The 26,846-nt window shown below is 37.8% G+C and overlaps 1 protein-coding gene across 1 annotated transcript; it reads right to left on the bottom strand.

Annotated features, from left to right (window-relative positions):
- Positions 1–803: 803 nt before the first annotated feature.
- Positions 804–26,846, bottom strand: ephx4 (epoxide hydrolase 4). Its single transcript, XM_036569541.1, has 7 exons — positions 26,560–26,846; positions 24,650–24,735; positions 14,308–14,465; positions 7,894–8,022; positions 6,697–6,800; positions 4,547–4,695; positions 804–1,495 (listed from the first exon to the last, which is right to left on the bottom strand). The coding sequence occupies exons 1-7, from the start codon at positions 26,800–26,802 to the stop codon at positions 1,255–1,257; spliced, it is 1,110 nt and encodes a 369-aa protein (XP_036425434.1). The 5' UTR covers positions 26,803–26,846; the 3' UTR covers positions 804–1,254.

Below are 26,846 nucleotides of genomic sequence, written 5' to 3'. Positions count from 1 at the left end.
TAAAAACAATCCTAAACTATCACATTTCAGAAAATAAAATTACAACTAAAACTATTAATGCACCCTCAAAAATAACTGAAACTAAACTGCAATGAAAAACCAAAATGAAAAACTGAATGAAAATAATAACTAATGAAAATTTCATAACTTTAACAACCCTTCTAGGGGTGGGTAATATGACTTCAGATGAATCTAGTCTAGACAAGCTCACTGAGTCAGAATTGTTCACAGCAGTGGTGACAAAGTTATTGCATGAAATGGTTATGAATACACTGCCTGATGTTGGAGATATTGTTTTACGATAGTTTTGAAAGTGTTTTGGCCTAAAATATGTTTTTTAAATTCATTCATGGTGGACATGCAGGGTGTTGTAAGGAGAAAAAACTATTTTTTAGATTTAACACTGTTTTATCCTTATGTTATGTAGAACAATATGGAAGACACAAATATTTTCACTGGTGGTTTTGGGTAGTAAATAAAATGGTTGCATTTGCATTTTAGACAATGAGACTCCTGGTTCCCATCACCACTAGTGTAAAGAAATCTGAGTCAGTAAGTTTCTCCACAATGAACCATTTCATATCCATATCAACTCCTCTGATTGACTTTGTAAGCCATGTAATGACTGAATTATACAGAAGGTTTTGAAAAATCGGTGGAATTTCCCTTTAACTAGTTAAATTTTTCAGTTGGCTGCTGTCGGAAAAAAACCTCCTATCTCCAAAAAGGAAACTTTACAGAACAAGGAAAAACATTCTTAACTTTTAATGGAGAAATATTTATTTCCAAGTAATTTTGGACCACTTTTGTTGGTCTGTTCATCATGACACATTTTGACACAAGATAAAAGGGAACTGCCTTTTTCAAATTATGTCCAAAAATAAAAAAGGCCAAAATTGGAGATATGATGTTTTGTTCCAACGGCAACGAACTGTTTAATTATAAACAAACACAAAACTGAGTTTTTCACAGCCTCTTTAAAACATGGCACGACTGTTTTGCTGGTGCATCTTGTCCATTCCAACTTGTTCACAAACCTCCAAAAAAACCTAAGCATAAACACATCATGTATCGTGACAATGTCAGCAAGTATTGTAGTTTAGACAAGCTTCACTTCTGGCTAGGTTATCTGGCAAACTGAGAAATCTTTGTGAAATAGCCCACTGAATGTTTCTTGTTGTTGTGGTTGTTGTTGTTTTTTTCACAGGCATATCCCCGGTCCCCTCTGCAGGCTGAAGGCCCCTCTTCAGAAAGTCAGTTCCTGTAGTTTTTGCGTCCCTCTCCCTCCTTGAGGAAAGTCCATATGAGTGTGTTGACGATATCAGGCTGGTCCTGCTGCAGCCAGTGGCTGGCTCCGGAGATAATGTTGAGGCGGAAGTGGTTTCGGATGTAGAGGCGGCAGGCTTCGGACATGTCCTGCTCCAGAAAAGCGTCTCTCTCTCCCCACAGCAGCAGCACAGGCGAGCGCACTTCACTCTGACTGAGAGGGAGGAAACTGAGGAGAACACAGAACAGAGAGACAAACTCTCAAAAATACAAATAAAGAAACATACTGTAGTATCTTATTATGGACATGCAGGTACACTGAACATGCATATAGTATGTTAATGCCTTTTACAAAGCTGAGAATAAGTTGCCAAGTAGTAACAAATGTTTATAAAGTACTACTGTATGTGACTGCAAATAATATTAAAATTCCCCCTATTCTTCATTCTTTTTTTCTTTTTTCTTTGAACTGCTCCCCAGGCGCTGTGGATAGGGCTGCCCACCGCTCCGGGCAAGTGTGCTCACTGCCCCCTAGTGTGTGTGCGCTCACTAGTGTGTATGTGGTGTTTCACTGCATGGATGGGACAAATGCGGAGGTGAAGTTTCCCCGTTGTGGGAGTAAGGGTCACTTAATGCAATTTAATTTAATACCCTGACCATGCATGAGACCTTCTATAAATGGACCAAAGTACATAGTACAGCTAGCAGCCATTTTGACAGCTGTATTTTGTAGCACTATGTTGATACAGTATCAGAAACCACATAAGCAAGTCTATTTGAGATTACTTAACAACTCTACACAGTTTAAGGCAAATGTGTAATGATATAGGTCATGCAGTTGGCACAGTGCTAACAGGTGATATAAAAGCTTACGCTTTCATTACTCAGTTACATTAGCTTTGTAGACCAAGTGCAAAACTAAATAAGCAAACTTCAGCCTACTGTTTTTAAACTTCTAAAAATCACCTAATGTAATAAAAATGTTTTATTAACCATCATCTCTGGCTCTTTGTGCTTTTAGGATTAAATATCACCTTGTGATCGCACCACATATCAACAATCTGACTGGTCGCTGCTCAGCTCATTTGCATAAAGTTCATCCAGAATGAGAGAGCAGAGTAATGATGTGCAGCTGTTTATTCTTAAATAACATCTTATTGTTGCCAAAATACTTAAAATCTTGAATGTGATATCTAAAGGTAAATTAGAGTATGTATAAGGTTTTATACATAAAAAGTAAGGGGGAGTAAGGGGGAAATTGGGTAAATTCGATTTTTTGTAGAATTGTCCACTAGCATTAGTGACAATGCTGTTTCCTTACTGCCACATTTGCTATTCTCTCTCTTTTCTCAACACACACACTCTCCATCCTGCCCTGAGACATGAACAAAGGCAGTCTGAGGAGCAGATGGAGGACCAGCCAAGCATGCAGCACTCACATGCTCCCAACATGGCCTCGGCCTGCACACCAGTACACAACGTTCACACTGCAGCTTCCTCAACATAAGGCTCTAAAATCCTCACTGTGAACGTCTTACTGTCCAAGAAAAGAAAACACACAACTTCTGTCTTATTATCAACTTCAGTTTGTTTGTGTGTCTGTAATGTACTGTAATCTTTCATTCAGTGCAGATTTTAAATTCTTGTTTAATACATGCACAGAAATCTCATCCCAGAGGCAAATTTTACTACTCTAATCTTGCTTTTTGATGGTTCAGGAGACTTAATGGTGATTCTCCTAAAATTACTTACTAGTAACTAGATACTTCAGGCTCATATAAACATTATAATAGTCATTCACAACATCAAAACTAAGAAGGCTCTTAGTTCATATTCCTGTCTTTAGTTTGCCTGCAGATAAACATGAGTGTTTTTTAAATCTCAAGGTTAAACACAGTTGAGGTTACTGTGTTCTTTTGCTCAGGAAAAATTCCTGAGCAGCAAGATACTTCAAAAGCGAATTTTATCAGGTTTTATAAATGTCTGCATATTTAAACCATTAAGATATAAACCATGTCATTCACAGTGGTTTGGTGTGAAATGCTTCAAACAGAAACTGTTCACAGTGTTGACAGGAACCAGACTTCTGAAGCATTTAATGCCTCTAAAAGCTTCATCACCGAAAATGATGACATGAAGTAGTTATGAATACACTGCCTGATGCCTGAAACAAGGGATATCTGTATAGATATGACATAGGACAGAAACCTACATTTCTCTTTGCAGTATGCAGTAAATACATTTTATTTGCATTTCATGTTTAAAGTCATCAGTGTTCTGCATTCACACCTTCAGGTGTTTCCATATGATAATGAGTAAAAATTTTTGTGGGTTTTGTGATAAATATATGATTCCATGCCACATTGTACTAAACAAAAGCAGCTTGTTAAACCATTACTGACAGTTCATGTTTCATATATTTGAACAATATTTACTAAGATAAGCAATACTTATAAGCATGGGTTTGTGGTCTTCAATAGCAAACTTTCAGTAATAAGATGGTTCTCAGTCCTAGTTCGGTAGCACCGCTGTCCTGCACATTTTATAGTTCCCCGCTCCCAACATATCTGATGCAACTAGGGAACTAATTAACAAGTCCTTCCTGAGGAGAACAGGGTATGTTAGAGCAGGGAGAATTCTACTACATGCAGGCCAGAAGACTGAGAACCACTGAAACAGAACCACAGGTCTGCATTGCTGGTTCAATTGCAAACAGTACTCATTTAGGTCACTAGGGGGCAGCACTCTCTTTAGTTTCAGTTTCAGGACAATAAGATCAGAAATATGCCCTATGCTAGCATGCAAGCACCAATGGCAGCTATTGGACCACACACTGCAACTTCAAGGTCCTGTTATATAAACGCAGTGAGTGTTCTAACATTACTAAGCAGGTTAAAAACCAAAGAGGGAAAGTACAATGGAATACAAAAGAGTACAAATCAGAGTGAGCATAACTATCAGCTGCTATTATAACATCAACAACAGTAAATGTATTGACAATTGAGGAGTGTATTATTACACTTTGCTTGTTGATAAGAAAAGAAAAAGACTAGAATAAAAAGTTTAGTGATAATTGTATTCATAATTCATAATAAATCTAATTTCCTCCAGTTATAACACAATGCCAAACGCAGTAACTAATTGTGTGATTATGTAGCTCAAAGTGTTTGCATTTTGCACAAATGCAAGGGGTACATTTCAGGTGTAATGTTTTTTTTTTAGTTGTGAAAACTGCAGCCAGTCGGCTGATGCAGAGCATACATGTACAGGTGTAGCGCACCTGAAGACGTTTCTGAAGTAGTTGAGTGCGGCAGTGAGGGCTCCAGGCTGGGACAGGGCATACAGGTAGGCCTCCAGCTCTTCTGTGGTCAGCCAGCGGCCTTTCCGTCCAATCCCTGTGCTTCGGCTGGTGAACAAACTCTTCAGTGCCTGCAGATCCAGTACATGAAGAGATATAATTGTATTAGTGTAGCCTATTCATGCCAATATACACCATGTACAGTACTGTGTAAAAGTCACAGACTACCTTTTGAGCACAAGTATTTTTCAGGTGATATTTCTAAAGAGATCAGATAATCCTCTTGCATAAGGAAGAGGAAAATAAAGATCTAGACAAAAAGACCAGGCAAAACTGTCACCATCAGATAAACAGTATAAAATGTTTAAAGCTTTTATCTTTGAGAGAGAGGAGAAAATCAATCTCCAGTCTTGCTTCAGATCTGAAAAAATCCACAGGTGTTTCTGTATCAACACTATGAGTCTGAAAGGATGTGTAGCTGTCAAGAGGCCGATTACGTGAATTGTGAAAAGCAGAAAATCCAACCAACTTCTTTGGAAATGCACTGTACTTTATGCAAAAATACTGGCTGAAGCATAGATGTGCAGTCCACATAAACAAAGAAGAGGAGAAACACCAAGAAGAGTTTTACTGTCAGTAAGAATCAACTGAATTCTAACTGTTTTTGATATTGCATCCAGTGTGTGTTTAGTTTATACAAAGTTTGTATAATCCATTTCTCAGGAAAATCTGAGCATGCAGAAAAATACAGGAAAATATAAATTGATACATTAAAAACAGACAGATCCTAGTTAAACATAGTATACACGGTTTTAAAATTCTTTTTTGAAAGTGCTAAAAGTAGAGTTGAATTGGATCTAATCCTGTATGAAATCTAGTATGAACAGCATGCACTCACACTACGTGATGTCATGTTGTTAGCTGTGTATTTCTTTCCTAAGCTGTAGTGGAGTGTTTGTGTAGTTTAAGCATAATAGCTTACTTTTAGATGCTCATCTTAAGTGAATAGCTTTAAATAAAAGTAGCTCATTTTAAAGCTCAGTAGCTTTCAAAAAAGAAATATTAGAGCTGTATCAGCCCATACTCAAGGTAGGTTTCAATATCAGTACCGAAAAATTATCTTGCCATCTATCCCTATGAGAGTCATTTTTCAGCTTTTGCGCCGTTAGAACTGGAAGCAGAATCCCACTTTTCAACAGGATTACTGGACAGTGGCAATGCTTGAAACTCTTGGATGATAATTCCACCCTAAATTATACAGAGAGAGCGCAAGAGAGAGAGAGAGAGAGAGAGAGAGAGGGAGAGAGAGAGGGAGAGGGAGAGATACGCTCTGTTTTCTCCTTCACTCCACCAAGCCCTCCCAAATCACGGCTGAATTCACTGCAGCACCAGGCATCAGCGCACTTGGCTGTGCCACTGTTTTTTGCTCACATTAGACACCTGGAGCTACTCGGCAGTCAGCTAATAAACTGGTGTCAGCACCTGCCTGGACAAACTGCAGCTGACTGCAATGCAGGGGCATCACAGTAAACAAGCATTTCTGATATTTTTGGCTTTTTGTTTGCCATGTGTACAACAACACTGCTCATGTAGGCCACTGACCTCAGTGTCTGTTAGAATGTGCATATATCAGGCATGAATATTTTTAAGTGGATAAATCTGTACAAGGATTAAACTTTTCATAGCTTTTCTGACTTGGTACTATTACACTTAACCTAAAGTAATTTAAATGAATTATCACACTGATTGTGATGATATGATGATAATGATTTATCATTTGTAGATCATTTAAACAAACAATTTATATTTTATTATTATTATATATTTGAATTTGATACATTTTTTATTTATATGATTTGGGGTACAGTCTTGCCACATTTGTCATTTCTTGATTAAATGCAGTCTCAAACCTGTCAATATATTATAGACTATAATATATATAGTAAGAAGAATGTAGATTGAATGTAAATGCAATTCCTTACATGATTATGTAATTCAGTATGCATTCACAGAATTATGTTGCAATAGTGTACCCTATAACAAAAGTAATAACTCCCCACTTTTAAACGTTTCAAAGTATCAGAGAGTTACCACAAACACAGACACACACACAGAAAGTAATGCATGTTCACCTTAAAGTCATTGATGGAAAGCATAAGCTCTGGGAAACGTGGTAGCTGGAAGAAAAAGAAGTAGCTGGACTTCAGCATCTGACTGGGGTGACGAAGAGCATAATCTGGGCAGAAGAGAAAATAAATGAAAGAGTTGAAAGAGAAAGAAGAGAAAAGAGACAAGAGAAGATAGAAAAACAGAAAAGAGTGGAAAATGCAGAAGAGAAGAGAAGAGAAGAGAAGAGATTTTAGGAAGGCTTTTAAAAGCACAGAAATCAACAACAGGGAAGACTCTCAAGATATTAAGATACTAAGATCTTGAGATATAGATAAACCGAATGCTGCCATGAAACAGTCTTGAAGAGTGCAGTGTTTTACTCCCAGCAGATCCAAAGTGACATTGTAAGTGGACTACACAATCTTCTGCATCTATGCCCCAAGTGTTCCAGTAATTACCTCCTCTTTCATCTCCTTCTCCAGGCAGGAGAGTAGCAGCCAGATGGAGGACGCCGCCCCAAGACAGCATCACTCTCAGGACTAATAATACTGCATTCTGAATGATGCTAATCATGCTAATAAATCCATTAAGCAGAATGGAGCCTCTAGTGTTAAAGGAACAGTTTGGTGAAAAATCAAATACATCTCAAATGTAGTTAATAAGCTAAAATATGTTTAGTTTCCAAAGTTTGCTTCTTTAGTTTTGAGCTAGAGCAAATAATCAAAGCTTATGTACACCAATTAGCATTGTGCAAACTGCTAGCGTAAATTAGCACATGCTTGCCTCAAACCCTGTTCAGATGTTAAGTAATCTCAAATAGACTTGCTTATGCTGTTTCTCACACTGCATGACATACTGTTATCTATAAAAATGGACAAAAGTATGTTGCACAGCTAAAACCAGCTCATTTTTCCCCATTTGTATAGATAACAGTGGGTGATACAGGGTCACAAACCACATAAGCAAGCCTATTTAACATTACTCAACATCTGAACATGGTTTGAGGCAAGTGTACGGTGATTCGGTCTGCATTATGCTATAAATTGGTATAAGCTTCTATTACTTGTTAGCAAAACTACAGAAGTAAACGAACATGTCTTTGCTGTTTGACTGCATTTGATTTTTCTATGGACTACTCCTGTAACATGATGTGACAGGAGCTCTTAGGCACATCCTGTCCTCTGCAGAGGAGAGCGAGTAGGATGGAGAGGAGAGCTCACCCACGAACACACACGGGTGAGGGCTGTTAAGCACTACCAGCTTCGCCACCATCTCAGGGTAGTGAATGGCGCAGAGCCATGCGATGATCCCTCCCCAGTCATGACCTACAAGGAAACATCTGTTGTATCCTGGAAAGAGATTGCAGAAGCAATGTATAAGCATGACATTTGTATGTTTTGAATGTGATTTGCGTGTATGTTTCAGTAGCTTATCACAGTGTAACACCTACTCACACACTACACACTGTACACACACAATACTCTCTCAGAAAAAAAGTACTAAACTGATCCCGGGATGGCGCCCCTCTAGTAACCCCTCTTGTATCCTTGTACAAATCAGTTTAAGTTGAGCTTACTCAAAAAACAAACAAACAAACAAACAAAAACAGTGAATACAGCTGCCTCCTTACAACCTGAAATTTGGTGGATTTTTACTGTTCCTCCCTCAGTTTACTCATTGCTAATTCTCATCCACAGGCTATGACCCCCATTTCATACAGCGTTCCTAGGCGGGGGACCTTTGTGATAGGGGGAGTCATAGACTGTGGGTGGCAACTGGCACTTAATAAAAATTGGGTGGATAAATAAAAATCTGCCAAGATATTTCTGAGCTATGTAAACACTTAAGTATTTATATGCTGTCTGTGGCACAAACAAACTAAAAATGTACAAGTTTTATGCTTTTGTCACAGTTACTCTTTCCAGGCCCCACCCTTTCCAGCATCGTCCTCTCCTCACTAGTCCTGCCTTGTCATTATTGTTTCCACCTGTGTCTAGTGTGTAATCCTGCCCTGGAATTGTTCACAGGTGTTTCTAATCTTGTCTGCTAGTATTTACAGCCCCCCTGTTTCCAGTCTTTCTTTGTCAGGGATTGTGTCTCTTCATGTGTTATTTCTTGGTGTTTCTTTGTTTACTCCAGCACTTTGTTTAGTTTTAATAAAGTCTTCCTCACACCCACATCCTTCCTCAACGCCTCTTCTATTTGTGACAGCTTTTTCTTGACATAACAAAAGAAATGTAAGAACAGCAGTGAGAAATCACATTATTAAATGTGCAATTTTGTTACAGTTGTGCCCTACTTACCCTGCTCTTTCTGGTAGATGCTGATCTATCTATCTATCTATCTATCTATCTATCTATCTATCTATCTATCTAGCTATCTATCTATCTATCTAAAGAGTAGATTAAAAGACAGAAATAGACACTTTTTCTCTCAGGATTAAAAGGTTAATGTATAATCCTAAACATAAAGGTGCCAAAAAGTGATCATTGGAGTGATGGTATACAAAATACACTTTTGGTTCGCTGAAGAACCTTCCAGCTTAGTGGTTTCCATCAAATTGAAAGATTTTTTTAGGGAACCAAAAGCAGTTCTTCAATGATGTCACTCCAAGTAACCTTTTCTGGCATGGCTCAAAAGAACTGTGTAGGCTAACTTATTGGCATAATGTATCTACTTGTATCATCAATGCAATAAAAATAACTTCACTTGACCTCTGCTTCTTCATGCTTGATTTGTCCTATGCTTATTTGAATTTAACCAATCTGAAACAAACTATCAATAGTATCAAGTCTATGTTCTGAGGCCTATAGTCTGTATGTACAATACACTAAACATATCTATACGTCTCTGCACACGTGAGTGAATCAGTGCGGTTATAAAGCGCATCAGAGTCGCTGAGGCGAAATAGGTCTGATACTCTTTCAACACATCACACACATCTTCTCCAGACTCAGAGTGGCAGGACAGGAAGTGAAGTCGCTGTGAAACAGCAGCTATGAGGCAGAGTGCTGGCTGTGTCCTTCTCATGGTGCCTGTTTAACAATGTCCAGTGTTTATGCCCATCAGCACCTGGACTGAACTTTCTCCCTGCAGCAACACATATACACACACTCATCTGACTCTCACACTCACCTAGCATATCTCATACACAAAGGCAATTCAACATAAAATAAAAGCAAAATGAACATCATAAAGAGTGCTTAAGAGTAAAGTGCTAATAAATACAAAGTGCAATAGCTCAAAGAAGTAAAACAAGTAATTAAAAGGAAGTACAAAGAACATAAAAGCTAAATAAAAAAAATAAAATATAAACATAAAAAGGAAAGACAAAGTGTTATTAGAAATTAGCTTATTAAAGGTAAAGTGCAGTACAAATAAAAATAAAAAATTGTTTAATAGTCTTTTTTGGAAGTCCAGTTAAGAAACCATTAGAGTAGTCCACCCTGCTGGATCAAAGCAGGGATGAGTTTCTCTAGATCTTGTTGGGACACCAAGCCTGATTGTGGCTATATTTTTTAGATGATTGAGGGCTACTTTGGTGATTGCTTTGATATGACTAGTGAAGGTGAGATCTGAGTCTATTAGAACACCAAGATTTTGGACTTGGGCTTTGGTCTAGCAAAATAACATGCCAATATATACAGACTTTTAGCCACAGAGTTAAAAAGAGCTACTTTGGGGATACTTCACAAAACTGCTCATTGTCCTATTTTTGTCTAGTTAACATTTAATTTTTCAATGTGAGTTCTCTCAAACTGAGTTAAAATTATGCATTATGGCACGTAAGGCATGTTAACTAAACCTGACGCCTAAAGTTTTGATAGGAGAAAATGTGGCCAATCGTCATAATGTTTTAATTTTGCCTAGCAATGGCCACTGAATTGGTCAGGGGCATTTTCTCCAGCAAAACAAGCCTGTACTTTTCTGCTCTGCTGAGACCACAGCGACACCGCTGACCCTTCAGTCAGTTTCACCAAAACTATTTTTTTTGTAGTTTTTTTTAGTAGAGAAATAATTTTATTTCATTTATGTATATAGTTGCATTAGTATATTTGGTTATGTTTTTTCTTTGTTTCTGGTAACTAGGGCAGGATGAAAACGCTCCTGATAAAACATTTACAACAAAAACAATATAATAATAAATATAAAAACATTCATAACTTGCCTCTTTTACTTTGACATTCAACTATTACTGTAATTTTATTCATGTTATTAATTTAATGATATTTTCTTGATAGATAACAGGGTAAATGGGGTGTAATTATACACAATTTTTTGGTTCTGATGTCAAGATTTGGTCTGATTTTATTTATACTATGTGGGTTAAAATATTTTCATTCTACAGAGCTCTTATTATGTGCACTACACAGACTGGTTTGGCTCAGAACAATACAAAATGTATTTCAAAACAAAATTTTCACAGTGTCAGTAGAGGAAAATTGTGATATTGTAAAGACAATGCAACTAAGCTATTAACAATAAAAAAAAAACTGCCTCATATAAAAACCTAAATGGAATATCTCCATTTTAACTTTACTGTGCTTTACTGTTCAATTTTTTTCTTGTTTCATGGTTTCCGTGAAAAAATACATAAAAAACAAACAGTAAGTTAATGTCTACAATACTTGTAAGGTTCCCTCTGAAATAATTTTAAGAGAAGCAGAAAAGAATAAAACAGTTTAATCTGAACAAGCTCTGTCAGATTTGAAAGAGTATACAGTAGCATCATCTGATGCCGTAACACTGATATAACAGATACTGAGTTTTATCAGCAGAGCCTGGCACCACATCACACTCCACAGCTCAGTAAAGTGTGTGCACAGTATGTATAAGCTTCATGTTGAAGCCTGACTGATGATGAATGACACAACTGCTGTAGGTCAGGGTGGAACTTCCCGCAGTTTGTGAGTTATTTAGACATCAAAGAGCAGAAACCAAGTAGCAGGACAACACCATGAATCCTAAACGCATGTGTCACTGATGATCTGTCATAACACACTGCAGGTCAGTTACACACACACACACTCAGCGGAGTTCACTTTGAGGTGATAAATGAGATCCATCTTCAAACCTCTACCTGACCTTGCCTCATCAGTACGTCATGCAAGGATAAATGGTGACTACATATATGTGCTGGTATTCAGTAATTCGCTACACTGCAATATTATTCCCACACAGCACTGTTATTATGGACCCTTTGAAATCCTGTTACTGCATTTTAGTCAAACAAGCTGCAGTATTGTTGGAGATTTTTAGAGACCAGAGCAGCTCTGCTTTCTCAAGCTCCCACTGCGCTGTCACGCTCTAGTCATGTGACACAGTCCCTCCACTGAGCAGATCAGAGACACAGGTAAACAAACACAGAACACGCAGCCAGTCATCACCCCACAGATGGAGGAGAGGGGTTAGAACTTTTCCTCCTTTAAACAACTCATTACCCACCCAGCTTGGAAAGAGATGTATGTCCCACAAGTCGATTGATTAAAGTCCTATTCAGGTAAGGTTTATAGGCTTAAAACTTCACAATCCCCCTGGACAAAAGAGACACGGCACTTTGATACCCACTCTGGCCAAAGGCACTGCTCTATAAAAAAGTATTTGGACAGTACTTGGATAGAATTATTAGATACAATTCTAGGGGTGTGCTTTGTGTTGACGGATGGGAATTGGAAGTGGAGTTAAAATATTTACTGGATAATTCACTGTGTATCTGCAGTATGCAAAGAAAAAGTTACCTAAATGTCTTTTACAAACTTAGTTGTCAAAGGCCTATGTGTAGACTTGACCTGCGTAGTATTTTACCCAGTGTGGAAAAAAAAAACATCATTGGCTGAATGGTAATGACTTATTGGCTAATTTGTCAAATTTAAATGATCATTCTATTTATTGATGATAAAGATATATTCAAAAGCTATGTCACCCATTTAAAAAAGTAACTGTTCCCCCAAACCTAATTACTGGTTGTGCCACACTCTGCAGTAACAACTGCAATCAAATGTTTACGATGAGTCTTTTACATTGCTGTGGAGGAATTCAGGCCCACTCTTCTTTGCAGGATTGTTTTAATTTGGCTACATTGGAGATTTGGAGATTGGAGATCGAGCATGAACTGCCCATTTAAGGCCACAGCATCTCAGTTGGATTAAAGTCAAGACTTTGACTCGGCCACTCCAAAACCTTAATTTTGTTTCTTTTGAGCCATTCAGAGGTGGACTTGCTTGTGTGTTTCGAATCATTTCCCTGCTGCATATCCCAACTGCACTTGAGCTTTTGGTCACAAACTGATGGACGGACATTCTCTTTCAGGATTTTGTGATAGAGCGCAGAATTCATGGTTTCATCAATTGTGACAAGTCGTCCAAGTCCTGCAGAAGCAAAGCAGCCCCAGACCATCGCACTGTATAGGATAAAACGTAGGACATGCAATTTTCATGGTGGCATATTACAGGTAGTAGGTGTAATTTCCATGCTTTATTTTAATCTGTTTATTTTGGAGCAGCTTCACAGTTCCGGATAAAAGTCTTGGTGCTCTGTGGCAGGGTTCTTAATTTCAGTCCTAACTGTAAATAGCTTTACATCATTTTAGGAGTATTTTATTTTAAATACTGCACATGTACACACATGAAAACACTACATTCAGAACATATCTGTATGACATTTAAAATCTTAAAAGATTTTTTTTAATACAATATCATGATAATGCTGTAAACCATGATAAAATATTAGGTCATTATTATGATAAAAAAATATCAGGTTGTTCCCTGGATTAATGGAGGCAAAGGTCAAAATAACAGAGGGCTTTCAATGTGTCATCATCAAATTCCTGACCAATCAATGAACACCCACATGTGTAATTTGGTGCCCTTACCACTGAAAAGTGAAACTAACTGAACCAAATGAAAAGGATGCAATGTCACAAAACCCAAACTCTGGGACTTCTGCAAACAAATTAGGTGTGAAAACAACAATAATGTAATTTGACAAACATATGCAGAAGGTTGATTTAAAATTTCAAGTTGACTTGACTTTTTAATTTTTACAGAGTGGAAACTCTTATTATTGATTTGAAGTGTGCAGTGCATTCTTGTTCATTTGCTTCCTTGCTGAAAATGGTAGTTTTGACACAAACAATAAAATACCTTTTTTTTGGCTTTGTTAGGCCACATTCTTCATAGATCAAACAGATGCAACAACAACACTGACACACATTAATAAATGAGAAATGGCACTTTTTAGCATTGACCTTAAAGAGTATAAGAAGACAAGGCTTTCAAATGAGTAAAATTAATGTTTTGGTTTTTTTTTAATACAGATTGTGAAAACTACTCATATATGACTAAATCCTGTTAATTAATACTGATGCTCACTGTTGATACTCACCTTCTTCAGCTCACTGACAGTTGTGAGCTCAAGGTCATATGAGCTAAACAGAGCGTCATAATACAGCAGGGACTGCTTATCACTAAATTACCATTTACCGCTACAATAGCCTTTATCAGCTCCTCTAACGTGTTCGGATTTAAAATAGAAATATGAGGAGAGGGAGAGAAAGAGAGAGACAGAGAGAGAGAGAGAGAGACAGAGAGAGAGAGAGAGAGAGAGAGAGAGATAAGGAAGCTCACTCTGCTTACCCAGATACTCCACAATGTCCTTGACGTCAGTAACAAGGTAGTCCAGCCGGTAGCACTCGGTGGAGGGGGGCAGGTCGGACTCCCCGTAGCCCCTCATATCCACAGCAACCACACGGAACTCACTCTTAAACTCCCTCAGCTGATGTCTCCACGAGAACCTGAGGGAGACATTACAGTCATTTTTTCGATCATACACCAGCATTGTCAATTTATGCTGCTCTAGGAGTATGCTGAATGATATAGATAAAATGCTAGTACTAATATATTGCAGCATATTACGATTGTGATGCACCTTAAAATGTATTACCCTCTTCCTGCAGCCCCCTTTGACTCAGATATTTTTAATTAATATATAAAAAATGATTTCCCTGTAACTCTGTTATCAGATTAACTGGGACACTATTGGCTCTCTGTGTGTGAAATGTTGTGACTCCGTGTTTAGCTGCTAGTGAGCAATAAGGATTGAAAGGGGAGAGTTGAGAACAGAACCAAACTGAATAAAGGGATACTATTCCTTTGCATGTGGGAATGCTCTGTGGTACAGGATTTATGGAAAAGGGTAATTCATTCAGTTTCACTGATTACACAATGACGCCCCTTAATCCTAAACTGTATTCTTCATATACTCACAGATGACCTTAGATTTAATAACAAAGAATCGGGCTTGATCTCCCTAGGTCTCCTTGAAGACAAACGTGTAATAGCTTGTTCCTGGAAAAAGGAAGAAATTCCTGGTGTGTCACAGAAGTTAAGAGAAATGACATCAAGCCTTGCATTAGAAACAATAACTTGTTTTATTAAGGGAGGAATTTAAAGATAGAGAGGAGGTTTTCCCAAATTCTTTTGAAAAGAGGAAGACTGCTGACTTTATTCTCTGGTTATTAAATTATCTTATTTTGCTTCTGTTTATATATATCTAGCCTGCATATCCTGAAAAGGCAAAAGAGGAACAGTTGAAAAGATATGGATTGCATTGCAACTGAATAACCGAGAGTGAACATTTGAACATTATGTGCACTTGTAACCCCCCTTTTTAAGTATTTTTCATGTTTGTGTTCTTTCTTTTTGTTAAATGATAACCTGCCTTTATAATCATTTTACTAAACACTTTTATAAGACATTGTTTAAAATAAATAAATCAATAAATAAATAAAAAAAACAACCAGCAGACCAAGCCTTTGTTACAAAGACAATCTGCTCTGAACTGCTCTTAGCTGTTCATTATTAGAGTATGACAAAGGGTGAAGAGGGTCAGATGCGTTGCTTTTGAAGGGTTTACTGGCACTATCTTCAGGTTAGGTACTGCTGCCACATAAAGATGAATTATGGTGCATGTGCATTTTAAAAAAAACACATGAATTCTGATCTGACGGTTCTCACCAAGATCACATTGCCACAAATTAGATACGTTTCCGAACTAGGACCGCATATGATCAAATCTGATTTGAAAAGATCAATTTGTGCTTCTTCAACACAGCTATGAAAACATAAATTACATAAATAAATAATAAAATACAGCACAACCACAGCTTTCACTTATCAAAAATGATGTGTAACTGCCACAATTAAAATAGCATTTAAACACAATAAAAACTTTCATAAATGTTAATTTGCTTGCTCATCTAAGAGGATGAATATCCGGTTTGCTTCCAGTTCTGTAAATCATACACATTTCCATTGAATTATACCTCCAAAACAGACAGAACTGACATTTTATGGCTGCAATGAAAAAGGGTTGAAACAAGATTGGTGAATCAACCGCGTGACATAGTTACAGACTGGCCTGCATTATTTCGACCAAAACAGTCTGTGTTTTTGTTGAGCGATGTGAATGCCTTAATTCATCCAACCTCCAACAGAAACAGTCTGATCGGTATGCACAGAGTAAACTATTTTGTGATTATTTAGAAGGTTTGTTGAGGCTACATAGTGCAGCCAATACTGGCCTTTTGCAACAATAGTTTCACAAAAGCAAATACCTCAATTCAAATTTATTTGTACAGAGTTTTTGACAACAGGCATTACCACAAAGCAGCTTTACAGAAATCCGGGTCCAAGCCCCAAGTGAGAGAGCCAAGGGCAACAGTTGCAAGGAAAAGCTCCCTGAGAGCAAGATGACGAGACCTTGAGAGGAACCAAGACTCAAAAGGGGAACCCATCCTCCTCTGGACACCAGATAGCAAAACAACAACAAGAGCAATATGAATAAAGAATGAAGAGTTTACAATGTATATACCATAATGAATACCATAATGATGGCCACCATTAGAAGCTTACCACAGTTAAAACACTCTGTACTCAACAGGGCGATAGAGTACAAATCAGAATGAGATCTACTTTTCATCCACAGATACTAAACATGTGGATGGTAAAGGGGTGTGAGCTGCTTTACCTATTCTATCAGTCTGATGATGTGATGATGTGTCATACGTACATTCAGGCGACCAAACTGTTTTTGTGAACGACTCATTCAACTGCTTGTATGACAGAAGAAAGCACACTGGCGATATGAGACAGTAGTGCTGCTCGAGTGAAGCAAAAATTATAATCACAACTATTTTGGTCAATATTATTTAACATTATTACTCATTGACTTAAGAAACGTTATGCATTTATTGAACTTTTACAAAAACTGTTTTTTTTTAACAGTGGATTTCTATGAACTTTAAACATAATTCAACTAAAAAACAAATAAAAATAAATGTAAAAAAGATAAATAATGAAATAAGTAATGTACAACCCCAATTCCAAAAAAGTTGAGATGCTGTGTAAAATGTAAATAAATGTAAATAAAAACAGAAAGCAATGATTTGCAAATCTAATAGAGCAATATTTCTTCACAATAGAATATAGAAAACATATCAGATGTTGAAAGTGAGACATTTTACCATTTCATGAAAAATTAACTTATTTAGAACTTGTTGGCAGCAACGCATCTCAGAAAAGTTGGGACAGAGGCAACAAAATGCTGGAAAAGTAAGTGGTACTAATAAACAGCTGGAGGAGCAATTTGCAACTAACTCATATGACTGGGTATTAAAAGAGCATTTTAGAGCAGCAGAGTCTCTCAGAAGCAACGATGGGCAGAGGTTTGCCAATCTGCGAAAAACTGTGTCAAAAATTGTTGAACAATTTCAGAAAAACATTCCTCAACGTAAAATTGCACAGACTTTAGATATCCCACCATCTACAGTACATAATATCATCACAAGATTCAGAGAATCTGGAGAAATCCATGTACGCAAGGGACAAGGCCGATGGTCAATATTGGATGCTTGTGATCTTCGGGCCCTCAGGTGGCAGTGCATTAAAAACTCACATGATTCTGGACTGGAAATCAAGCCATATGTCAACACGATCCAGAAATGCCACTGTCTTCTCTGGGCCAAAGCTCATTTAAAATGGACTGAGGCAAAATAGAAAACTGTCCTGTGGTCAGATAATTCAATTTGCCATTCTTTTTGGAAACCACGGACATAGTTCCTGCAGATTCAAGAGAAGAGGGACCATCCAGCATGTCATCAGTGCACAGTTCAAAATCCTGCATCTTTGATGGTATGGGGTTGCATTAGTGCCTATGGCGTGGGCAGCTTACACATCTGGAAAGGCACTATCAATGCTGAACAATATATAGTGGTTTTAGAACAACATATGCTCCCATCCAGACATGTTTACAGACTGTTGTTAAAAGAAGAGGGGATGCCACACAATGGTAGACATAGCCCTGTCCCAACTTTTTTGAGATGTGTTGCTGCCATCAAGTTCTAAATGAATTAATGTTTTTCATGAAATGGTAAAATGTCTCACTTTCAACATCTGATATGTGTTTTACGTTGTGAATAAACTATGGATCTATGAGATTTCCAAATCATTGCAGTCTGTTTTTATTTATATTTATTTACATTTTACACAACTTTTTTGGAATTGGGGTTGTAAAACAAGGAATGAAAATGTTGATAACAGATCGGAGCACAGAACGCTAGTGCACACAAGATGGAAAGAAAAAAATAATTTCTACTCGACTTTATTATGAATAATAATCAATAAATCGTTATGTGGACCCATATAAAAACACAAACAAACAAATTTTACAAGCACAGTCATAAACAGCATGACCCTTGTTTGATAGTATATGTGTGATAATAAATATTCAAATGTGTTTGAATACCACTCTGCACTGGTATCAGTCAACCAAACGTGTACACTGTTTACTGCAGTGTGTGAGCAGAGCTTTCCCATGCCTAAGAGCTTTTAGTGAGTGCCCTGCTGCAGTATGGGTCAGATCCTGAGGTCACAGGTCCGGCAAGCTGAAATGAATATGCTTTTATTTCTCACCTCACATACCGTCGCATAGCAGTGTTTTCCCCTCCCCTGGTGTTGATCCAAACAGTACTTCCAAAATTAAGGTCACCTTTAAACTTAGTTTGAGATCAGCCACATCAGCTTCCTCATCTCCAGGGCCAGGGAGGGCTCCCTAATTGAAGATTTTGTCTGTGGAGAAACTGCAGAGTGCAGACTCAGAGAGAAAGAGTATGCTGAGCATCAGAAAGGCTGAAGCCTGACTGTAATTCTGATGAGTCAGGTTCAGCACAGGCTACAGCCCCACTGCTCAATGTGCTAGAATATAGATGAGTTTATAGTATAACAGGTCTGCTCACACACACATACTAGGGCTGCTCAAAATGGACAAAATTGGTTCAGCGTACAGTATGCCTAGTCACTGGATCTCTTTACTTTGTATAGTGTAATATTTAATTGCTTTTATTTCATTCATCTTTTCACAACTGTAGTGTTCTAGATTTTTCAGTGTTTTGCTCATCTCTTGTGTAAAGCACTTTTTTTGCAAATAAAGTAAAAAGTGCTACAAAATAACAATGATTACAAAATAGCATATTGCAGTTATATTGCTACATATTGACCAATTAAAAAAAAGCAACATAAAGTGTCTTTGGTCATATTCGGACTTGACAGGTTTGGCTCAATTACAGTTTTTTACTATCGCTGAGAAGCATTTTTCAGTGTCATACTCCTTTCTGCAGAAACACACAGTTCATGTTTGAAAATATTTAATATTTCATTCTTATTATTAAGTCTATTACTTTTTCATTATTGTATATCATAAAGTGCAATTGATGGTCTGATAGGGCCACTTGTTTCTCCCAGTACTTGCCTAAGAACCACCAGAGGGTTCTTCATAGCCCAGCTGTGGTCCACAGCCCAGTGGTCGAGAAACCTTGTATTAGAGTGATTTCATCTTGCTTGAGTGTCATGGGAAAACCATGATGGCACATAGATTTGTGGCAGAATGCTTTAGAATATTACAAAACATTCATAAAACAAAACATATATGAAGCTCACAAGCTCAGTTTGGCCAAACTACAATACGGATAACAAAGTTTGCTGTTTCAAACTTATTGTTACAGTTATTATTGTAGCCAAAAGCACATCATAAAGTCTGCTCAATCAGTTGAGACTTTTAACCCATAACACTTTTGTTTACATCTGTTCGATGTCAAATATGTCAGGCTATTTTCACATCTAGTCCACACCAGAGTTAAATGAGTGCATGCAAATTTCAGTTTTATTATTCATCAATTTCACCTTATCTGTAAGCTCAAGCTTATTTCTGGTAGGAAGATAATAGTGTAACATTCTGACAAAAATGCTTGATTTGTGGTTAACTAACCCAAACTATTAATAATATAATTTAGAAATAAAAATAACAATAATGCTGAAAGTCCCATGTTGCATCTAAAGACATTACACATTATGGTTTTATTTTATACTACTGACACTGGCCAAACAATTAACAATACAAAACACAAGCTACTGCAGAGGCAACTCATATAGTGCAATAACACAGCATTTAAATATGTTATTTTAGTAAAATAATCACACTACACAATCACAACATTCGACTTTCTTAAAAAACACTAAGATGTTTTGTTTATTTCACATTTTATACCCTCCAGCTGTGGTAATTTTAACATTATATAAAGTGTGGCCAGTAGGGGGGAGCAGCACGCTAACTGCTCGTCCTCAAACTCCACCGAGAGCACAGCTATTGGCTCACGAGCTGTTGAATGCTGTCGTTTTATTGGCTCACTATCAAAACATCTGCATGAATGAGTGCTTGCTTCATGTATATGATATGTAAATGAGGTGCTGGTAGGCTAGTGCTTGATTTCACACACTGAAGCTGTTTCATCATTTGCTCTAAAATCTCCACTCGTTTCCACGTTGTATGAAAGTTTCATGAATCACATGCAGAGTAGTTTGTATGCCATTGAGGGCTGTAAAATCTGTGCTATTTATTTTATAACTTAGATGAACAATGGCCATTATGATTAGTTAGAGGGCCCATTTGAATAGTGCAGCCTTCTGGTATTAGTATCACAAAGGCTAATATCGCAATAACGATTAACAGTTGATACACTGTGCAGCCCTTGCAGCTCAGCGACAGAAGCAGTCATTGCTTTGCACTTTCTGAGAAGTAAAGTGGAGCATGAGGGAAAAGTGTCCTCTAGCTCTCCGCAGACTGACCCTGAGGTTCCTGCCTGATTCTGGAGCAGGAGATTGGCCAGTGGAGCAGAAAGGAGCCGGTGCCACATTAATTAGGCACTGCCTTGTTCCATGCTCCACTCTGGTGCTCTGATGGCTCCTGAAGCCGACAGCCGGGCCGTTCCACTGAGAGCAAGAGAGCCGTGTGTACTCCATATCACATATCACTATAATACAACAATAAACCACATACGCTCTGGAGCTGCTTACAGAGAACAGGCCTTTCAATAGCATTATGTCAAGATTCATCTGCCATCTGTGAAATCTCCCTCATGAAAAGAGATTGCAGTTACTCAGTGAGATGAACTTCAGTGATGATAGAGTGATTCACTTGCTAAGCAAAAAGCGCACAAAGTGAGCTGATGCTTTGGTGGCACCAAGCTGATCTGACAGTGAGAAGATGCTCTAAGAACAAAATACAAACTCAGAAGCCCTAGTGCTGGGAGATATAACGCATTTACCACTATGTCAGTACTGGTATCACAAAACTATAATGATATTGATAGTTACTTAGTTAATTCAATTGCAAAGAAGTTCACCTCTGTGGTGAAAGCAGTCATACTTTTGGCAGTCACCTATAGATTATCCATCAAAGCTTTAATTGTTAAAGTCAGCGTAAAATGCATTTTCCCTCCAAACCGTGACATAAAGTTGTATGCACACAAAGTGTGAAAACAAATGACAAGCTTTGTTGATTTTCTAAGTTAAAGTAAGTTAGCACATCCTCTGCAGGGAACATATTTAAATATCAATATTTGTATGTATAGGTTCATTTTAGTGCACAATTTCTATTAAGTTTAGCTTAATTTAGTTAAACATTTGGGAAAAAAAAGTATAAAATATAAAATGTGCCATAAGTTTTGCCATATATGACGTTTTATTGTTAAATTCAGCAAATAAATATTGCTTGCGCATTAAAATACGCACAAGTGTGTTCCACAACCCTGGATCTGGAGGACTGGTGTCCAGAAGAGTTTGGTGATTTACCTGCTCAAACACACCTGATTACACTTATCTGTTTATTGCCAGGTTTAGTGGGTGTGTTAGTTTAGGGAAACCTCCAGACTTTGCTGGACACAGGCCCTACAGGACTGGACTAACCCCCCTGCTGTAGGGGATGTGTTAAGTCATTTTCACTTAGGAAATCAACACATGACAAACATGTTATTTGATTAGAAGTGCCCAAACCTTTGCACACAACTGTATTTCCAAAGGAAACATGCTAAAAAGGAGGATCTCTGAGCTATCTTAGTGTTTCATTTGATAATAGGTGGGGGTGGTGGGGGGCTGAAACACAATATCATTGGTTAATATTTTTTTGGTCAAAAGACGTTTTAGAGGCAGGCAAAATTAAATACACTTCAATTAAAGAGTGCAGGAAAACAAGAACTCTGATGTGGTGTCTGGTGAGATATCTTGGTTTAGGATTAGGCTTAGATTTTGGGTTATGGTAATGGTGAGGTTTAGGGTGAAGGGATGTAGATGATCAAAAATTATCAAATTTGAATCTTTTTCATATAGATTATTTTGCTAAAAAAAAACATAAGAAATTAAGAAATTAGAAATTAAGATATTTCTTCCATCTAGGAATAATAGTTTTGGAGAGATAAGGACTATCCCTAATCAATCCTACCAGACATGGCAGAAGCTGATGGTACAGGAGTTGGAACTGGTTATGTCCATCTTCATATAACTGGGTAAAAGGTGACCATTCGGGAACCTTCAAGGCCTTGGGACTGCCCGAAAGCGATTCTTGCTGATGTCATTAAAATGTGCATGGTGGATACTATCTTTGTTAACTAAATCTCACCAATGACACTGTGTTCAGATTTGTTTCAGACTCAACCCAAGTCTGCATTATAATAGTTTTGATCTGTAATGATGAATCAGTAATTGTATATGTAGATTGTCTATTTAAAATATAATTTGCATAAAGCTATAACTGCTTTGATCCAGTGATGTGTTAGAGGGGGAAGACACCTGCGGGCGCTCTCACCCCTCTCTCTGTCTCTCTCTGTCTCTATTTCTCTCTCTCTGTCTCTCTTTCTCTCTCTCTCTCTCTCTCTCTCTCTCTCTCTCTTAGATTTTAGTCTGCTGATTTTCTTTAAGCTTTTTGTGTGTGAGGCATTTTTCTCTGTTTTTATCAATTCTTCTAATTATGTTTCCGTTTACATGTTCCTGTGATTCCAAAAAAAAACATTTTTCAATGTTTAGTACAAAGAAACATCTCTCTGACTGACCTGCTGATTAATTTTATAAATCCATCCACTCTAATGTCCCTGTTATAACATACTACCCTTATAATGTAGCTCACTGTGAGGAAATTTTACCTAATGCTACCTGCTAATATCTCATTGTAAGTGCTCTAATGGTGTGTGAATTGAGGCATGTCTAAGCATTAAATGCCTCTTAAGTGACAAGATGCCCCTCTCTCACAGATTAACTTCTGATGTCCACCTACTCTATTCTCCATGTGCTGTCACGTTTGTAAAAGCATAACTTTGTACATATGTACTTCTTCTCTCTCATTTGAAGACACTTGTTTTTTTTAGACAGCATTGCTAATGCTACTTGTTTGAAGCAGCTCCATGCTTGTGTAAATGGAGATGTGTCTATATGTTAAATGTGTTAACTGTGTTAAAGCACAAACACAAAGCTCTCTGATTGATTAACGGATTAACTGCAGACATTCATCTAGTGCCACCTTAATGACACACACAATATGGCCTGGCTCTTCATAAGGAATCTGGTATACTCTTAAAAATAAAGGTGCCAAACAGGGTTCTTTGGAGTGATGTCATTAAAGAAACACCTTCCCTCAAGAACCTTTCCAATGAGTGGTTTCAGTAAGTTAAAAAATCAGTAAACCAAAATTGGTTCTTTTACAGCACTGTGCAAAAGTCAGAGACCACCCTTCATTAATGTAATTCCAGTCAAAACAGCCATTAAGTACAAGTTAGTCATTTTTCAGAGCAAGAAAAAAGAACAGAAAACAGACATTTAACAGAGAATTCCAAAGAAGTCTAAACACCTAAATATAATGCCATTTTTTCAGTATTAATTGTGTCCACACTGTGCATTCATTACAACTTCCATTTTTTTCAGAAGACTTGCTTTCGGTCTTTCCAAAAAATCTGCACGGATATTTTTCCACACCTCCAAAGTTTAGTCACAGAAGCTAGTTTCATTTTCTGTTTCTCACAATCCATGTAATGCCAAACACATTCAGTGATGTTGAGATCTGGGCTTTAAGGTGGTCAGTCTATTGTTCTGAGAACACCAGCAGCTTCTTTGTTTGATTTGCAAATTTTCTTGTCTTTTATTTCTTTTTACCAGTAACAGCTTCTTGGCAGCTACACATCCTTTCAGACCCATAGTGTTGTGTTGTCTGTGTCCTACAGTGGAAGGATGGACAGAAACACCTGTGGATTTTTGCTGATTTAAAGCAAGAGTGGAGCTTGATTTTCTCCTCTCTCTCAAAGATGAAAGCTTTAAGTACCATTTATCAGATAGTGACAGTCTTGATGGTCTACCAGGTCTTGCACGGTTGTTAGGAGTCCCATTTTCTTTTAAGACATTTTTTGTAACTTTAGTAAACTCCTGTCTTTTCACTTATTTTCCATACTTTCCCCTGGATCATTTTATATTTCATCTCCTGAAAAATGTATAACTTGGCTGTGTGGAAATTAAATAAATGGGTGGTCTCTGACATTTGCACAGTACTGTACATTTAAACAGATCTGTAGCTATACGCATCTGTGTCTGTTTTTAAACATCTCACCAGAACTCGGGGAATCCATGCAGAAACAGCATAAGCGGCTTGCCCCTCTCGCCTGCAGCTACATAATGAAATCTGAGTCCAGACTCCTGCAACCACAAAGAAAAAAAACAGCCACTGTTAAGATTCACAGCGAATGTAGTGTGTATGCCATTGACTGTCCAGACCCATTCACCAAAGGAGCACTTACTGTCCATCCTGATATAAAGTTTATTCTTTCACTACTGCCTGTTTTATAGAGCTATAAACTAACCAGTGAAATAGTCCTGTATACAGGCCGTATCAAAGCCATATCTTTTATTGACATTTATGGGTAATTTTATGGCAGTTTCATTGATTATATGGCTGAGAGAAAATAGCTTGACTGGTACTGTCCTTACTTAAAAGTGTTCTCAATGGGCAAAGTCTTTAAAAACAAAACAACTCAGCATGTCTGCACGGGATTAGCAAGGACATGGAATGTTATAACATGCTGGTGAAGACTTTTGTATAGCACCCTGAATCAATGTGAGAATGAATTACTCAGATCAGCTGTTCACCTGACTCGTATGCACGTGAATGCATTGCAGAGGCTGCTGATAAACAACCAGAAAGGCAGATTTGTAAAGCATAAAATAAGCCTGCAGGCAAACTACCCAGCATAGAAAATGTTCTATGTTTATCTCCATATATCTATATATGGAGGCAATGAGCCTGCAAGTAAACTGCCCATCATGCAAAACATGCAAAAAGTTTATTATACGCTATATTTCCAAAAGCAACGAGACACCCCTTCTAATTGGCGAATTCAGCTACTTTAGGGGGCACCCACTGCTGACATAAGGGTTCAATTGCACGCACACAGCTTGTATAATCTCCATAGAAAAGCATGAACCAACAGAATGGGATGCTCTGGATCAGCCACACATGAGCCTAAGATCACCAATGCCCGATACCAAGCACCAGACAGAGAAGTATAAAACCCTCACCATTGTGAAGCAGTGGAACTATGTTCTCTGGAGTGATATGGGGGCGGGGGTGTTGTGATCCAGAACTGATCATCCAGCATCAGTACCTGACCTCACTAATGCTGTTGTGGATTGAGTGCTATCAAATCCTCACAGCAATGTTGCAAAATCATGGTTGAGCAGCTGTTCTGGACATTACAGTGTATGTTTTAAATTTGGCAATTGCTATTGTGTGTGAAGCAAGTCATGACACAGTTACGCAACACCTACATCACTTGAACTAATTACTTAGTATATAGTTAAAAAAAATAAAATAATAATATTTATACATATGACCGATGTGAGAACAAAACTTTGTATCTCCAAAATTATAATTTTACAGGGGAAGAAAAAAACGTTCTTAACCTGTAATGGACGTTAATGTAACAAGATTTTTTTCCAAGTAATTTTAAACCGTTTTTACTGGTCCGTTCAACGTGAAAGTTTAACACAATACAAAGGGTAACTAAAGATTTCAAATTATGCAGAATAAATAAATTAATTAAATAAATAAATAATATAATAAAATTACTAAAATTTATAACCTTGCCAGCCTCATACACTAAAAAAAGTGCAGCAACGAATGTACTTGAATAAATAAACTAGTTTACAACACAACAGTTGCCAAAAGCAAGAAAACTACAAGACAGAATAAGTGATGTAATATCCTTTATTCCTGTTGAAATGAGGTATATATTTGAATCAAGTAAATTCACTGCTTGACTTTTTTCAGTGTGGGTGCACGCTGCAAAAAAAACCGCCCCAAAATACGGGACTTATTTGTGCTGCATGCAAAGTGATCTCGCTTGAAGAGCAGCGGAGGCCCTTTTTCAGCTAAAATCTCCTAAAGCTTCAGAAAAGCTCTGAGTTCTGCGTGCACGTCGCTGTTATTCGCCACCGCGCATGCACGCGCCCTGCCTGTCTTACCTTTATCCTCACGTAGCAGTGCGTTCCCAAGGACGTGTCGTTCAGACATGAAGGTGGCGTCTCGCGCACTGACCACTGAAAGGTGCTGGAGGGTCGCAGCAAGATGTTCCACCAGAGTCTGAGCAGTGCGGTGGCCGTGCACAGGGCGCAGTAGCCGTAGACGAAAGCCCAGTAGCCCAGCAGCCTGAGCTTCAGCGCGAGCCAGACAGAGAGCAGCAGCAAGTTGTGCAGCAGCCTCGCCATCTTTACATTACTGCGCGAGCGCTTGTGATCTCTGCTAGTGTTGC

This window comes from Colossoma macropomum, unplaced genomic scaffold (genome assembly GCF_904425465.1).
Source record: "Colossoma macropomum unplaced genomic scaffold, Colossoma_macropomum, whole genome shotgun sequence".
NCBI lineage: Eukaryota > Metazoa > Chordata > Actinopteri > Characiformes > Serrasalmidae > Colossoma > Colossoma macropomum.
The sequence above is the reverse complement of the archived record's forward strand: the minus strand, read 5'-3'. Positions and strand labels throughout refer to the sequence as shown.

Coding starts and splice junctions, on each gene's coding strand:
- ephx4 (XM_036569541.1), bottom strand. CDS start 26,802: ATGGCGAGGCTGCTGCACAACTTGCTGCTGCTCTCTGTCTGGCTCGCG. Junction 24,736..26,559: donor ACTGCTACGTGAGGATAAAG/GTAAGACAGGCA, acceptor TTGTGGTTGCAG/GAGTCTGGACTCAGATTTCA. Junction 4,696..6,696: donor TTTCCATCAATGACTTTAAG/GTGAACATGCAT, acceptor CTGGATCTGCAG/GCACTGAAGAGTTTGTTCAC.